This window comes from Lissotriton vulgaris, unplaced genomic scaffold, assembly GCF_964263255.1.
Source record: "Lissotriton vulgaris unplaced genomic scaffold, aLisVul1.2 SCAFFOLD_3703, whole genome shotgun sequence".
Classification (NCBI taxonomy): domain Eukaryota; kingdom Metazoa; phylum Chordata; class Amphibia; order Caudata; family Salamandridae; genus Lissotriton; species Lissotriton vulgaris.
Genome location: NW_028241054.1, coordinates 86753 through 104940, shown reverse-complemented (window position 1 = coordinate 104940; position 18188 = coordinate 86753). Strand labels below are relative to the sequence as shown.

At 45.7% G+C, this 18188-nt stretch overlaps 1 protein-coding gene across 1 annotated transcript in view; it reads right to left on the bottom strand.

Annotated features, from left to right (window-relative positions):
* Window positions 1-10324: 10324 nt before the first annotated feature.
* Window positions 10325-18188, bottom strand: part of LOC147672120 (uncharacterized) — a 49804-nt gene continuing 41940 nt past the window's right edge. Inside the window, exon 2 of the mRNA XM_086948021.1 lies at window positions 10325-11130. Coding sequence (XP_086804147.1) covers window positions 10325-11130 — 806 coding nt within the window. The remainder of the gene's footprint in view (window positions 11131-18188) is intronic.

Below are 18188 nucleotides of genomic sequence, written 5' to 3'. Positions count from 1 at the left end.
GTCCTTCAAGAATCCTAAGGCCACTGGTGAGTGTGAAATCATTACTATCTTTGTCTGTATGCTTACAATGTCTCCTCATGCATGCCTTGTATGCAGACAGTCCAAAAGCATCATTTTTACATGCAGCATGTTTACACATCACATGTGCATGGAAGTGTCAAGGACTCAATGGCACTATGGGGAAATGCATAAACTCAAAGATAAGGGTCACATGTATGAGGTGTTACAGTGTGCAAGGGACACAGTAACACTTCTTGTGCTGCTGTATCTATCACATAAAATTAGACCACAAACAAACAATACAGCTATACCTCCATAGAGCACCATACTCAGGTGTGAGGGTCTCAAGGCACTGAAGGGAGGGGTGTGCTGCTACTGATGAACTAGGCAGGTCTTCAGTTCTTTATTGAAGGTAAGATGGTCCTGGTCAGTTGTAGTTGTGCGCCAAGGGAGTTTCATGTCTTGGTGGCCAGGTAGGAGGATGATCTACCTCCAGTGGTGGATCAGTGAATCCTTGGGATGGTGGCTAGTGGGAGGCTGGTGGAGCGGAGGTGGCCAGTAGGATCTGAGAACGAGAGGTGGTTGAGGAGTCATTCTGGGCCCATGTCATGTGTCTGTGTGTGTGTGTGGGTGAGGAGCCTGAACGTGATCCTTGTGTTGACGGTGACCCAGTGTTGGTCAATATGGCCTGTAGAAATGCTGCTGTGGTGAGGGCTGTCGAGATGAGTTGTGCCGATGCATTTACTATGGGTAGTAGTTCTAAGTGAAGTCTGGCAGTGGTTCCTGTGTATAGGGCATTCCTGTTGTACAGTTGGCTGTTGATGAGGGCCTGGGTGACCGTCTCACAGGTTCCGGTGGTGATCCACCAGAATATCTATCGGAGCATGCGCAGGGTGTAGAATCATAAGGATAAGATGACGTCCACTTGTTTGTTCGTTGTGAGTGAGTAGACCTGGATGAATCCCAAGTGGGGTGTATGCTCCGTGGGTGTTGTTGCAGTGACCATTGTTGTGGACCAATAAGCGTCGTCCCTGGCGGATGTTGATTTGCCAAGGATGATAACCTCTGTATTGTGTGTCTACAGTTTCTGCTGACTGAGCTTCTTCCATTCTGCAGCGTCTTTCTTTCCTTCATGGAGGTTGTTTTTGGTTGGGGCTGGGTCTTGGATGAGGGACAGTACCAGATGGGTGTCATTGGCATAGGAGATTATGTTGTGGTGGTGTGTGCATGCAATGGCGGCAAGGGTGCTCATGGAGATGTCGAAGAGTGTTGTGCTGAGCAAGGAGCCTTGGGCTACGTGACAGTCAGTGTATTTATACCATGGCTACATGACACATGCTAATTGTAGTACAACATAGATATACCTCCTACGTGTAGGATTTCCTTGTGCCCCACGTGTGTCAGTACTTGCCATTGTTAGAGGGATGCAACAGTGCTGCAAGTCCATCATTAATTAGCACAACATTCATGCAGTTACCTATGCAACTAAAAGGGTCACCGGCAGAATTCCCTATTGACATCAGTAGTTAATATGCAATGGTGTACATGTATTTAAATGGTCATTGCATCATTTATCATGCATATTCAATCCACATACCAGGCCTTAATGCTGGGCATGATATGACGTCCCCTGTCAAGATGCGTCTACCATGAAAGTGTTGTGCAGTGTGTGTTGCGTTGTGTGAAAACGTAGCACGTATTTACTCCCAAGCAGCACCCCATGTACAAGTGTAAAATGATAGGAGGCGGTGCCCAAATCAGTTGCAGTGCACACCTGTGTTTTTCCTTGCAACACAATCCTAATTTGCCCATGTTTCGTTTCCATGGTGCATTTTACATGTGTGTTGCCTTGTGCAGCATACAGGGATGATGGTCCATATACCTTGCTTTGTATCTGCGTATGAAGTGTCAACTTACAATGCCTATACAAACCTTGCCTGCACACAGATGCACTGGCATCATGTTGAGAAGGGGCCTGCATATGTGAATGGGGAGCATTGGGTTCATGGCCAGGACAAATGCATTGGAATGCACCATCTCATATGTATTGAGGCCTTACATGTCATCTACATTATTTATCATGTTAGGTATTACGCAACATCACTTAGCATCCCTGTGTGTGACCATCGATGATGATGCCACCATGCTTTGAAATTGATGCCCTGTTAACGATAGGCCCTTGACAAAATGTGCCGAAGATTGCATTAATGTGCATGTGTACAGGTGTCAATGTGTAAGTGCAGACTGATGTGGATGTCATTGCTCCATTACAGAAAACATGTCACAAGATGAGGAGAGGCAGTATTGCATCCGTCTAGAAAGATACCGCCACATACGGAATGTTGGTCGTTCATTCAGGCAGATGGGACGCCGACATGAGCACTCACGTGCTGCTGGAGCCTGGAAATCACCAACTCCCACTCCCCCATGCAACATGCGGAGCAGGAAGCAAAAGCCAAAAACCTCACACATGGACTCCGGACCAGCAACTGGATCATGTCAAGATCAAGATCCCCAAATGGAAACTGCATCTCCAACACAGAGTGGACCCTCAGGCATACAGACATTAGCACCATCAACATATGGTTTGGTCGCACCCCCAGCTAGTCTTGGTTCCAGATCTTCAAGTGATTCCACTTCCGGACATCCCTCTGATCTGACCCCTGTGACAACCACTGCTCCAACATCTGGACCCACCACTACACAGCCCCGTGCAACTAATACAGATGGATCTGCAGTAGCGCCACCTGAACTGGCTTGTGCGCAAGTCGGACATACAGCAACAGGGCATGCAGCAGCTCCCCCAGAGATCGACGGTGTGCTCCTGATGGCCAGAATTGGCAATATTGAGGGCAAAATGGACAATATTGAAAAGGCCCAAAAGGAACTGACTTTGAAGGTTGCGGGCATGCAACTGCAGCTAGCCACCCTGTTGTCCATGGTTGCTGACATGAATGCCACCATTCAACAAATGGACGAGCAGCAATAAACACTGAGTGAACAACACCATCACTACTGTGGTCGTTGTCCATGACATGGAATTTCACATGTCAAGTTACGGACCTTGTTATTGTTTACCTTTTTAATTGTTAGATAGCTTTTAGGATAGTTGTAGTACTTAGGAATAGTGTTAGGATAAGTGTTAAGTTATTAGGAGTGGGGGGGGGGTTAATGTATAGTGTATGTTAAATGTATTTTAAGATGTATAAAAAAAATACAAAAAAATATATCATTGTTTAGTTAGGTAGGTTAATTAGTATGTGTTTAGTTTAAGTGTATGTATGCCTGATGTGTGATTGTTGAATAGGGGGTGGGGGGTCATCTGTGTGTTGTGTAGTATGTGTGAGGTAGGTATAGGAACAGTTGGATCACTGAAATAATATCGACTACCAAAATATCGACTACCCAAAATATCGAGGAAAAAATATCTACAACCAAAATATCGAGTTTGTATGTACAAACAGGTAAGTACAAAAATATCGAGTACAAAATATCGTTGTAAAAAATATCGTTGTAAAAAATATCGACTTTACTAAAAACAATGTTTAATTACATTAATATAAAAAATTAATTACTAAAATATAATTAACAATACTTAAAATAACTTTTAATAATTAAATAATTAATGAAAGTAAAAAAATAATATTTTTTTAATCATATTTCTTAAAACATATATATATATATAGTAACAAAATTTAATTAAATAATACGCAATATTGTATATGTACCCCAAAAACCCAAAAATGACCCTGAACCCTAAAAATACCCCTTTACCCAAAAACTAAAAACTGACCCTGAACCCTAAAAATACCCCTTTACCCAAAAACTGAAAACTGACCCTGAACCCTAAAAATACCCCTTTACCCAAAAACTAAAAACTGACCCTGAACCCTAAAAATACCCCTTTACCCAAAAACTAAAAACTGACCCTGAACCCTAAAAATACCCCTTTACCCAAAAACTAAAAACTGACCCTGAACCCTAAAAATACCCCTTTACCCAAAAACTAAAAACTGACCCTGAACCCTAAAAATACCCCTTTACCCAAAAACTAAAAACTGACCCTGAACCCTAAAAATACCCCTTTACCCAAAAACTAAAAACTGACCCTGAACCCTAAAAATACCCCTTTACCCAAAAACTAAAAACTGACCCTGAACCCTAAAAATACCCCTTTACCCAAAAACTGAAAACTGACCCTGAACCCTAAAAATACCCCTTTACCCAAAAACTAAAAACTGACCCTGAACCCAAAAAATACCCCTTTAATTTAACATAATTAGCAATTAATCTATTAAATTAAATTAATTACCAATTACATTTTAATTAAATACCATATATTATTTAATTACCAAATAATTAATTATTACTACCAATTAATAAATTTACATATTTAATTAATTATAATCAAATTACTTCCCACCCTATTCCCCTATAAACCCACAACCCGCTACATAATAAAATTACACAATAATTAAAAAAATCATTAATTAAAAATACTTATGAAATAAAATGACACTTTTCACACATATTATTACATAAAAACACTATAAATAATTAAATATTATTTTAAAAACTATATTTTTTACTATCTAGATTATATACTTGGATATTTTCACTGTCTATATTATTTACAGTCGATATTACTTCACTTACCTTAAAAACGATATTTTGGCTGTCGATATTCTGTCTAGTCGATATTTTGTCCAAACGATATTTAAAACTCGATATTCTGTCCAAACGATATTTTGGAGTCGATATTATGTCTGTGCACCGGAACAGTTAGACAAGATAAGTGTAGATGTTAGTTCCTTAGATTAGCTTAGTGTACGATTTTAATTCAAATTTTAATAAGTGTAGTGTAGTTTACCATAGCTTTTTATTTGTGTGAACAATTTTTGTAAATAAAATATGTTTTTCTTTTACAATAAGTCGGACTTGTAGGCATATGAAGTTGTGAAATCAGCTTAGGGTGAGCCTTACACTTGCTGGCCAAGGAATGTCAACAATGATCTCATATCTGAGATTACCGTTACATGTTAGGTATTGTAAGCCAAATGTTCATTACACCATCACTAATTCATACAGGCCAATACTCACCCTTGAGGGACTTTAGGTATTGCGTCTCAGGTGAGCCCATGTGATCAACAATCATGTGTAAAGATTGTGGGACCTCTTTCATGACGTTTTGCCGTAGTGAAGCACAGTAGGCCTTCCTGTTGCGCTACCCTTTTGCAGGATGAAGGGCAGGACCGTGCCGTATCTGCAAGATACTGTGCAGTCCTGTTGTTCTCACCAGCACTGTTGCACAATGTCCTGTTCAGCGCTAACGCAGTCACCTTTGCACAATGGGGAAAGCGTGTCTGCCTTGCGGGGAACATCATACTTGTACAGGAACGGACACCTCTCAGTTAATCAATCATCACAACGGCCTCTTCCTCTTACTATATGTACTGCATTGTGAGAAAAAGGGAAGACAAGGAGATTTCTTCATATTTGTCAACATTGTGCCTTCCTCACGCCTGCCCTGGCTCTGTGTAATTTCTGGACAGTGCCTGACATTTCATGTTCCTATAACATCTGGGGCAGTGTCAAAAGCCAATGGATGTTGCTGGGAAGACACCCAGCAACACCCATTGCACGTGCAGATCAATGCGTTCAAGGGTCGGATTTGTTGCATGCAGCATTATCCCATGACTATGTGCCTTGGTGATGGATGATGACTATTAGGCAGGGTTAGGCGTCACACAACGTCACAACAAGTGAGGGTCATATGGCACAAGGGCCGTCATTAATTGGGCCTCCTGGTATTGAGACTGTAGCTCAATGTTTGCAGTGTTGTCCCAATGCTGAGGGCCAGTATGACCCACGTCTTTCCTGCAAGTGGAAAATAAAGCTGGTTCACAGGCTGGCTATGTAGATGCAGGGAAATGTGACCATGGCTAGGTCTGTATTGCAGAGGTATGTCTTGTGGGCCTAGAAGCAGATTCATTGGTAGAGGTTTGCTGGGCCAGGGTTGTGGCTGACTGTGTAGGGGTGTGTGAGCTCCTTGAGTGTCAGTATATCTGTATGGGTGTGGATGCAGTAGAGCTCCTTTATGTGCTGGCGGAAGTGGTATTATCATGGGAGCCACAGGGAACGTCTACCTACGGTTGTCTGGACATTCATCATTTTTGTCCTTATGGAATTTTTGATACTGATATTGAGGGCTTTCACATTGAACAGGCTGATGATGATGGATGTGTGGCTGATCTAATCAATGCATTTGTTGGCAATAATTTTGATGCTCTTGCAGAGTTTGCAGAGGGTGAAGAAGTATGGTGAGGATACTGCTATTATCCGTAATGACAGGGTGAGGGATGTGTTCTGTACAATGTATAGTTTGTGTGGCACATATGAGTGGTGAACTGTTTATCCAGCCCAGGGGACCCCCAGGTATAGTCCCATGTGGTAGGTGTTATTGTGAGGATGATGACCTGTTTTGACAACAAATGGAGATTTGTCCAGCTAAGGCACATACTTGTTGGCACATCTTGCATCCATTGTGGTTAGTTGTGTCCTGTGATGTTGGGTACCTTGGTGAGGGAGAGGCAGAGCTGGGTGTATTAGGCGTAGGGTACTATGCAGAGTCCATGTTCACTGATGTTCTCAGCAAGTGGGGCCATGTAGACATAGTAGACAAAGGTACTGAGGGACAGTCCCTGAGGAACTCAGCATCAGTACTCTGTGTGTTGTGCTGTGAAATGTATTAGGCTGAATCATCTGCTCCGGTCTGCAAGGGAGGAGACAATCCAGTGTGGTGTATTACCTTGCCTCATGCCATAGTGGAGTCTGGCTGCTAGTGTGTTGTGGAACATTGTTTCTTGAAATGATGCGATGTATTGTGTATATGGAGTGGCAGTGTGACCTACTTTGAGGATTCTGTGGATGTTGCTGTGGCGTGCAGGAGGGACCTCTTGATGCTGTTGTTTGTCATGGAGCAGGATTGGGGATGTTGTATCTTCCTATGAACATCACTGGGTGCATGATGACCCTCTGGTTTATGACTTTGTCTGCAAATGTGTGTGGAAAGATGTGCCTGTGGGTCTTGACGTCTGTTTGGTCAGCAGGGGTGTAACTGCTAATGTCATTTAGCTCTCACCATTTGCAATTACTGTGGAGGTGCATGTTTCAATGGTGGAGGCCATGTACTGTCACTGTTTGTGTGCAATGGGGGATGCAGCCCTGTGGAAGATGTGCTGTGGGCAGGGGTGTGTGGGTGCTCCTTAAAGTATGTCCATCACGGTGTTTGTGGTGTGAAACATGTCGACATGTGGCCACCAGAGGATGGTGTGTAGCGTGGCTTACTTGGGCTAAGGTGTTGTGTGGTATGCCTTGCTTATGTTCATCTAAGTTGACATTCACTTTGCTGATCTAGTGGTAGGAGACTGTACCAAGTGTCTAGAAAATTCCCGTGAAGTGAGTGAGGGCTGAGCTGGGTCATATTGTTAAATTTGGTATGGAGTTGATGCTTGCCATGGATTGGCATGATGTGTAGAGGATTGTGCCCTTGATGATTTTGCATTTGTGTGGATCAGATGAGTTTGACATTTTGCTGAGATGTTGTCCCTGTAGGCGGAGTGTAATTCCTGGGGTTTGGTTGACCCTCAAAGCTAAATCCAGCAGCCTGCACATGAGCATTGTTTGTTGTATGTCCGTGGATACATAGGTGACATTGGTGGTGTGTTGTATGTTGTGCTTCAAGGAAGTGTGCAGGCATGTATGTGCATATGTAGTACAACATCTGTAATTCATAATTATCTGAGTTTGTGTGACACATGGTGGATGGAGGGGTGTGTATCAGTGCTGAAGCAAGGGGCTCTGTGTTGATCTTGCACCAGTGTCTGCACAGGGACTGTGCCCTTGACATGTGTATGGTGTGTTTTCTGAATGATGAGAGGATGCATTGGGGCTTTGATCAGGGAGGATGTGAGGGATGGCCAAGGAAAATGTAGTTACCTTGGATGACAATGTGTGCCCGGGTGTGTCCCACCTTATGAGTTGTGTTGATGACAACCTGGGTATATCTGATGTCGGGGATGTTGTCTAGGAGTGCAGTGAGGTTGAATTGGCAGAGTTTGTCAATGAGTCATACTGGTGTCTGAGCTGTACATAGTCCACGGATTGTAGGTTGTTGTGCGGTCTGTGATCTGCATTGTAGTTGGCAAATGTTGTGGCACATCAAGGATGTCTGTATGCAAGGGTACATGGAGTTGTCCTGTAGTTGACTTTGATACAGGAGTGGACATGTTCAGGACTGTGCAATCACTTGATCATAATGGCATTAGTCTGTTGGAGGCAGTTCCTGGAGATGATGGCAAGGCATCCCTCCATGGTGTTTGTGGCCGTATTTCTGCATGATCTTGTACAAGTTGTGGATTGCGTATGCAATGCCAGTTGCAGATGTGACCCAGGCAACGTAACTAGTGCCAGAGGCTGTAGTTGGCCTCACACATTTATATGCCATATATGTGCACAGGACATGTGTGTAGGAGGATGCAGCTCAGGCACCACTGTGCATTGGCATACAGCTGGCTGTTCATAGCTGTAATTGTCTGCAGACGGGGTAAGGTGCTTCAGCAGTGTCAACATGAGACTGTTGCTTGTTATTTGCACGGTGTCCTGAGCTGACAGTTGTATTATCTCACAAGGTTGCATACATGGAGTGCTGCATTTGTAGTGGGGGTGGTTTTAACGACCAGGCTAACTTGAGCTGGTCTTGCGCATGTTGTGTATGTTCACTGATGTGCTTGAACTCTGCACAACAATGGTACCTATATACATAATCCACCATTCAGCTGGGGTCGTGTGTAGGGTGAGCAGCTTGTAGCTGGAGCATGGACGTGTGTGGGTGCTGGATGGACAGGTAACTGCAGTGGCAAGTAAAAGTCAGTGTGAATACAGAGAAAATACAGGGGATACACAACAGACAGGCCAAATTAGCCCTATCAGGAACAGCAGACACACACACCAAGGGCACAATACAGTGAACAAGGCACACACAGACCATGGTGCCACTGGGAAATGGCCTCATTGGCAATCTACATTGTACTAGTGGTACGGATTGTACCACGAGTGTATTGGGGCATTTCAATTGGGGAATGACATTTCTTGTCTGTAGTAGCACAATAATCTGTGTGACAGGCCTGTACATAAGTACTTATTGTGGAAGTATGGTAGCTGACTCATTTTCACATAGCGATTTAGTGGATTTGCTAACAGACTCTAAGCTTGAAATCGGTCACGTTCTCACTTCTCCAAATGAAAGGTGTAACTGTGCTCAAGGATCAGTGGTGTGGTGAGGCTTTGCCATTCGCTCAGATTCACATATGTGTTAGGACATCTCAATTCTGACATGTCATGTAAGTCATCTTGCCATGGCTAATTCCGCAGCCAATTTTGTCCGTCAGTGTGTCAACATACATCTGGCACACTGAACCTCATCAATGACAGCCTTGAATCACTTTTGAAAAGTGAAAATCGTGACGCTTCGGTGCCACAAGGCATTAAGGCATGAGGGCCACAGTCTTTGCAGCAGCACTGAAGTGTTTGTAGGACTTCATACATGAGACACCATTTGAGTGTTGAGTGATGTTGTTGCAATCACTGGTGTGATGCATGTCCCTATTCCTATGCTTAAGTTAATAGAATTGTCTGCTATTTATCTTACCTTAGGATGTGCCTTTGATGCCAGCCTCGTGCTGATGTTTTCCATTTATACATACATGTGGTATGTCAGATATTTCATCATCACATACATACACCTTGGACTGACCCACATTTATGGTAGCGTGCAAGCAGATCTGATTTTACCAGTCACCCCCTCCTTGTACAAACTTGTAGTGTTAGTCATTCAAACTTATGACATCATTCGTTATGTTGCACATTAGCAATGCTGTAGTACACACGTTACTAGTCACTTTATGAACTTTGCCAGATGGACATTGCATGTTGTGGTTGCAAATTAATGTAAGTGACACAACTTAGCAAGTAGCAAGGTATGACAGGACTCTAATAATCAAGGGACACATACAGTAGGGTTGAGGATGTACATGCACCGTCCATACATCAACATGACATTTGTGACATGCATGAGTGAGTAGGTTTTTATTGTGTGATAAGGGAGTGTTAACATCATACGTTCGCCTCATGGAGGGAGGCCACAGAAATTTTTTTGTACATCCATTGACTAGCAGTAATTTGTTTTTCATCATTACTGGGGTACAATGTCAGTAGTATGAGCACCAGACAGTGTATATTTAGTGTCCTGGTACAATAGGTGATGCTAACGCATAGTTTTGCGGAGGACTGGACAATCTTCTGAATCTTCTTCATCAGATGTATGTGTTGTCACAGCTGATGGTGGAATCAGTGGTGCAGTCGACATAGGAGGCATAGACACATCAGGGACTGCAGATGTTGACGGGATTGTACCTGCATCATGTTCCATGCCCATCAGGTAACGCATAAATGCACTGAGCATGACTTGGTGGTTTTCCAGCACTGCTGTAACATCCCGTTGGTAGGCAGCCAAGTTGGTTAGGTACGCATCCTGTTTTTCATTCATTTCTTTAAGAATGTCCTGAATTTCCCTCAGCCTGTTGGCAACTTCAAGGCTGGCACTTGTGTTGGGCAGTTGTCTGTGCCTCTGCTGCATGACTTCTGATATGTCATTCATGGCGTGAAACAAAGTACGTGTTGGTGCATCATTGCTGCTACCAGTTTCCGCACTGCCACTATTGGATGTTAGGCTACGGAGCACTCCCTCTAGGGTGCCTGCCATGCTCTCTATCCCTTTACGCACCTCCTGTGCCAACTGACCCTGTACATCAACAACACGTTGTTCAAAAGAATTTAGCGTGTTCGGCGAGTGGTGAGGCTGAGATGTTGTGGGAGGTGGCGTAGGAGTGCTTCCATGTTGGGCAAGCGGAGATCCCACTGTGCTGCTTTGCGTTCTTGTGCGGGGAGAGGGAGTTTGTATTGATTCTAACAGGTCCTGGAGGAGTCCTGTGTCCACACTTGGTACACTGTCACCGCCCTCATCATCGGATTCAAACATAGGTTCCTGCTCATGAGTAGGTGTACCATGCCCTGAAATAAAAAAGATGTAGGTTTATGATCATGTCTGACATATGGTCTACAGATGCACAATTTTGAGTCATCTACCCTTTTTGACTTTGATGTGTGTCAACATGTCAAAGTTAAAGCTACACATCATCACTCATGTTACCTAAAATGACATGGCATGATTCATTTGATGGATTCAAAATGTTTTTCCAATCACATGGCACATGGCCAGACAGTGCTTGCACACTTGCAACATTCAACTTGAGTGCATGTCCTGATGTCTGTTTTGTTGATGTATATTGAGGACACATTCCAGCACAGTAGCAAGTCCAAGTGGCATTATGCACTCTATATGTGTGCAACAGGTATCAGGCCACAATTACAGAGGATTTGGGACATGGATTTCTTACCATCTCGCATCATCCCACCTGTCATAGCCATCACGGCTGTGTTGTTTGTGTGTGACCCATTTCCTGTGTCTTCATGCTAATGACGTTATATTTGGATAATACAGATTGCTCCTGGTATGTTGCTCAACCTACACCCAGCTCCCCCTGTGTGCCCCTGCTGCCACTGCTGAGTACACACTGGCAGGTGTGCAGAACCACCATATTAGTGTCCCGTTAGTGGCCTCTGTGCAACTATTTTTCACCCTGTTTGCACACCATTTTGGTTTCAGTGCCACTGTTCCATCACCCCATGCACACTTGCTGCTCCCGCCTACCAGCTGCTCCTCCCTCCCACATCCCCATATATGCCAAACTTTGCTCGACTGTGCAACTTGCACACCAGAGGCACACCTTAAGCAAGCCAGTCTGCAGCCATCTGCGCCTGGACCATGCCCAGCGCCTTGACCCCTTGTGGCCACTAACGCCACTACACCAGACTCCAGTACTACGCCTGTACCCTCCATGCACTCAATGCCGGCCAATACAACACTTGCTTCCAGGCCACCACAATAACATACACACTGGACCCTTCTCCTGCCGCACATGCAGCTTCACATGCAACTGAGCCACCAAACCCCCATGGAGTGGACCCAGCTACCTCCAATGCATTATCCACAACACCCACTCCACACGAAAACAGCCCATGTGGCTCTGGGATCTGCTTGACACCTCCGTCCCAGATGTGTGATTATTAAACGTGACCTGGTGGAACTACTCCTCTGTGACCAACATTACCATAGACATCCCAGACAGTTAAAAGTTCAACCGCAGGGATTGCGCTGACTGATTTGGTGGATGAATGACCATCGACCACAAGTCCACCCTCAAGGTCGGCACCCATGCAGACAACACCATCAACACCGCCAACCAACTGCACATAAACATCCACACCGACACCCAACACCACCCTCAGAGGACCCTCGTCTACAGCACCCCGACCCTGTGCTCAGTTCTGCACCTCCATCGATGACCTCACCAGCACCCACGCACTCGCCTCCACGCACTACATCATCCTGTGGGACCTGACCTTACATCTCAAGGACCACAACAACGACAACTCCACCATACTGATCAACGACCTCACCAGACCCGGCTGCAGACAACTCGGGACCTAACCCACGCCGCCAGCTACAAGCTGGACCCTGTCTTCTCAACAGGCACCCACGTCACCTCCAACCACACCACTGAACTGCACTCGACCGACCACCGCAGCATCAATTTGACCTTCAATTAATCAACCACACACCACCGCAGACAACTGCTGCCTCACCAATGCTGGGTAAAAGTAAACGTAGACCAGCTGGTCACACCACTCAGCCAGAGCCCAAACTACAACCCCACCAACCCAGTCGCCAGTGCCCAAAAAATCTGACAGTGTATGTAGGACTGCACCAACACCTTTGCCCCACTCACGTTACCCTCCAACAGCCACGCCTGCAACAGAGCCACCCGGTTCACCGACTACCTCCAGACTTACCAACGCGCATGCCGGAAGATGGAGTGAACATGGCTCCACGGACACACACTGCACAACCACACAGTCCACAAGGACGCCACGTGTATACATCACCACCTCAACAGATTGGCAAAGAGCTCCTCCTTCCGAGCCTGGCTGGATACCAATGCACACGACAGCAATGAGGTCTTCAGCATTGGTATTGAACAGAGAAACCCATGCGCAAACGTTAACAACATCCCACCCTCACAAGAAGTGTGCAACTCACTGTCCATCTTCTCACAGTGCACGTTTGGGGACATCAACGACAGCTTCAACACCACAACCACCCCAACTATGCCAGACTCCACCTCCCCGGCGAGGACCACCAGCGCCAACCGCAGCACCTCCTGGTACTACGTCAACAAGGACGCAACACACAAGGTCATTAACTCCATACACTCTGGATCACCAGCAGTACCATCACCACACCACTTATTGTAAGAAGCCGAGGAAGCGATCATACTACAACTACACAAGTACATCTACATCTTCTTCAATAAAGCAACATTCCATGAAATATGGAAGCACGCCACAAGCAATGCCCTCCTCAAGAGGCACAAGGCACACCCCAAGGCCCTCGAGGACTCACTGCCCATCTCCCTGCTCACGTTCCCAACGAAGGTCATCTAGGTAATCATCAACATGCAATTGGGGCGCGAGCTGGTAGACCCCAACATGTTTGACCCGTCCCAGTCCGGATTCATACGTACATACAGCAGCAAGACAGTCCACATGTCCGGCACAGACAACATCATGCGCCAACTAGCCAGCACCAAGACAGCAGCCCTCTTCCTCCTGGACCGGTCAACCGCCTTTGACACGGTATGCCATCACACTCTGAAGACACACCTCCGAGAATCATGATTCCAATTGAAGGCCCTAGACTGGACCACGTCCTTACTCTCCGGCAGAACCCAGAGCGTACAGAGTGTCCAAAACCCATCCATCAAATCGGACGCCATCAACATCATCTGCGGCGTACCCCAGGGGTCATCCCTCAGCCCAACACTGTTCAACATGTACATGTCCCCCTCACACAAGTGGTCCGCCATCACAACCTCTACATCATCTCCTACACCAACAACACCCAGCTCATCCTCTCCATCACCAGGGACCCACACACACCCTGAACAAACCTCCACGAGGGGATGAAGTCCCTCACCAACTGGATGAGGAGCAGCAGTCTGAAACTGTACTTGGACATGACACAGGTCCTCATCCTCGTACCCACACAACCTGAGCCTGGGACTACTCCTGGTGGGCAACCACACTGGGAACAGCAACAACACCCACTGACCATGCACGCAACTTACAATACATCCAGTACTCCTCCCTCTCCATGTCTGAGCAGGTCAACGCCATCTCCTCCTCCTGCTACAACAGCCTCCGCATGCTATGCAGGATCTGCAAGTGGATCCCCACCCCAGACAAAAATAACTGTGACACAGGCCCTGAGCAGCAGCAGACTGGACTACCACAACGCACTGTACGCAGGATTCCCAGACAAACACCTACAACTACTGCAACGCATCCAATACACTTACGGCTCATTGATTGTCAACGTCTCCCACCGCAGCAACATCATCCCCCAAATGTGAGACCTACACTGGTTCCCCATCAGCAAGTGGATCAGCTTCAAGCTCCAGACCCAGACACACAATGCACTCCAGCCAGCCTACCTATATAGCAGACTCAGCTTCTACACCCCCACACACCAGGTCCGCTCCACCAACCTCCACCTCACCACTGTCCACCGCATCCTATGACCAACCTCCAGCAGCAGATCCTTGTCCTACCTCGCCGCCAAGACCTTGCGCACCCTCCCGGCCCACCTATGGCAGACCCAGGACCTACTTGCATTCAGAAGACTCATCAAGACCTGTCTCTTTCAGCGGTAGCGGCAGCCCCTTCCCATCAGAGTGGGAGATCCAACAGGTGTTTTTACATGCTGAAGGAGTTGTTCCAAGGACACGGACTTCTGTATTCTCTGATTTTGTTTTCATGCAGCTGTGGTTCATGCAGACTGCGACGTAATGCATTCCTCAATGTATTTCAAGTCTTTGGTTGGTGTAGTCTTAGGTGTGAGAGAGTATGAGCTGTCTGTCATGAGCAATGGATACAATGTTGAGGCTGTGTTTGGTTTCAAATGGCGCTGAGGCAGCCCTGTTGATGTTGACAAGGGTCAGACACATAGATGGTCCCTCTTGCATTCAGCATTGGATTTACGTGATTTTAAAGACGAAGGTTGTCAGTCTGATCCTTGGACCTCTTGCTGGGATGAGTGACCCAGTTAAGCGTTGTTCCTTGGAATCCTGCTTCATGTAGTATAGCAAATCTGTGTGGTGTTATTCTGTGTTGGAGCACACTCACGGCTCTTGGTCCCGGAGGGTGCGGATGTCACCTGTGGCTGTGAATAGGGTGATCTTGGTGCTGTTGTTGATGTGATGAGGACAGGGCTGTAGTGATCCCACAGGTGGCTGTATCTCATGTTGGAGGGGGTGCATTGAGCTGTGACTGGTGTCCCGGTGGGGATGGTAGTATGGCTGTTGTGTTGGGAGAGGTTTGCGTGGTGCTGCCTGTGGCATCTCATGTGTACGGCAAAGTTGTTGTAGTGAAAATTTTTACTTTATGGTGAACTTAGTTGGACACTTATCACAGGGCTGTAGTGCCAGGGTGATGTCTGTAGCTTTGCTGCATAGGTTGTTTTATTCATGCAGGACCTTGATGAGTTTGCAGGACTTTCCATTATCTTAGACTATTTTTTTGTGGTAGTCCCTCATTGCGTCCATGTATGTGTTTTACATTTCAGGTGTCTTGGTGTTTATACAGTTCTTACCAAGGTATCTGCTGGTGCCTCTTGCTTCTTAGAGATCAGTGCTCTACCGTGCCGTGTCCCTGTAGTGCTGTTTGTTAGGCTTGCAGAGGGTGGAGGTCTGGTATGCGCAGTTGTGTATCCAGGTGTGACTTTAACTTGCAGAAACGCTGGCGTTGGCTGTGTTTGAGACCAGGGTGGTGGTTGAGCTTTGTCAGCAGTGTAGGCATGTGAAATGTCTGCGGGTCATGTTTGCAAAGGCCTGTTGTCATTCTCCAATGTTTTCCATGTATGAGTGCATGGAGGCTGGCTGAGCTGCATCAGTGAGTGACTGTATATCAGTTGTTGCTGGAAATGATTGCGTTTGAGACAGAGATGTGCGCATTCAGACTTGCCGTAGGCGTGCCTTCAGCACACCATGTACATGCGTCTGCTGTGCGCTTGCACAGCGGCTGACATTGAGTAGGGTAATTGTGAGGTACAATATTCAGTGATGACGGAACACATGAAGACAGGGGTGGGGGCCTTAGTGGTAGTTAATTGACCATATGTGGAGTGTGGGCTCAGATGAGAGCACTGAACTGACTTATTATGGAGACACAAGGGATGAGTGACTGATGTGATCATGGTATGTGTCATCATGGCATGGGAGGGTGGGTAGGGGACATCCAAGATGAGGTGGGTCATGTGCATATTGGCAAGATGACTCAGGTGCCACCCATGATGACCAGAGCAGTAATACCCACTTCCATGTTTGGTATGCAGGCTGCATTTCAACCTCCATGGCAAACATGGCCGACACTCCCGCATGTGGCTGCATGACTTATCCCATTTCCTATTACCAGTCACACCAGCACTTCACAGCATTGTGATTGACTCAGAGTAGTGAGCCTGGCTGCCTAATTCCTTTTACGTGACACAAAGACAGGGTTGCATAGGCTCCAGCGAAATGGGACACAGCTTTGAGGTCAGACTTCCCTCAATATGTGCCTGATTCACAGAACAAACTTAAGACTCAATCCTAAACTTACTACTATTTTGGTGTTGACAGAATGCACTTACTACTTTTGGCATTCACAGAATGAACTTAGTACTTTTGGTATTCACAGAAGTTAGGATTTTGTCTTAAGTCTGTCTTAAGTCTGTCTGTTCTGTGAATACCAAAAGTAGTAAGTTCATTCTGTGAATGCCAAAATTAGTAAGTGCATTCTGTGAATGGCAAAATAGCAGTAAGTTTTGGATTGAGTCTTAAGTTCATTCTGTGAATCGGCCACTATATGTTTTGCAGCACCCACTCACACACACATCCCTGCATCCATAAGACATTCATTGTTATTTCCTGCATTTGTTAACTCACAGCTGTCCCCCCCCAACTGCTAATGTTTGCCACTGTGCCCCCATGCAGAGCAGGTGTACCACTCTTGTGCCAAAAGGCACATACATATTACCAAAACATGCCATGTCATCACATTCCATTGAATTAATTTTTAATACTAGGCTTGTTGCAACTGTAGAGTAATTGTTGCACAGCGGAGACTTTAATTACACTGTTCAAAGTTCAGTGAGTACATGGACAAACTATCCTTGTCACCACACACCCAGACCTGAAGCATTAAATTCCTTTATGAACAACCACGACACACACAATGGAGTCAGATCAGTGAGTAATGCACACACCATTTTTATTTGGCAAAACAAATATACACAGCATTTGTTAATATTCTCAACATTTCACCCCCTATTTCTCATGATGTACATCTATACAAATAATAGTTCAGCCATATGTCACCCCATGACACAACCAAATGTTATTATTTGACACATAAATGCACAACATTTTAGATATTTTTCAGATTTGTCACAATTTATTTGTTTTTCATACTGACACACATTACCACATGAAGTACTTACATCACAACATAATTGTGGTCACAATGAGGTATTTTGAGATGATATTTTGGTACACATGCATTGCATTGTTGACATTGTGCAGCATACATTGTAATGGTAATCGCAAAAGACTACGGCAACCATAGTCTACGCTGTTTGCATTTGACTGGCTCAGGTCCACACTGTGAAACAAGGTTTATTCCTCTTGGACACTGCAACAGTACAATGTCAGCAACCTCCTCACCTTCAACCCTGTACGCCACCTCACCTGCCAGGACGTAACTCTGCTACAGACATCACCATCACTGTCACTGACAACTTCTGTGTCACCTGCATGTGGCAGCACGACAATCAGAATGAGCAGGCACTCTAATGTGCCATGGTTGACCATGTACTACGACAACTACATTATTGTGACCAGGCCCATGGCCAT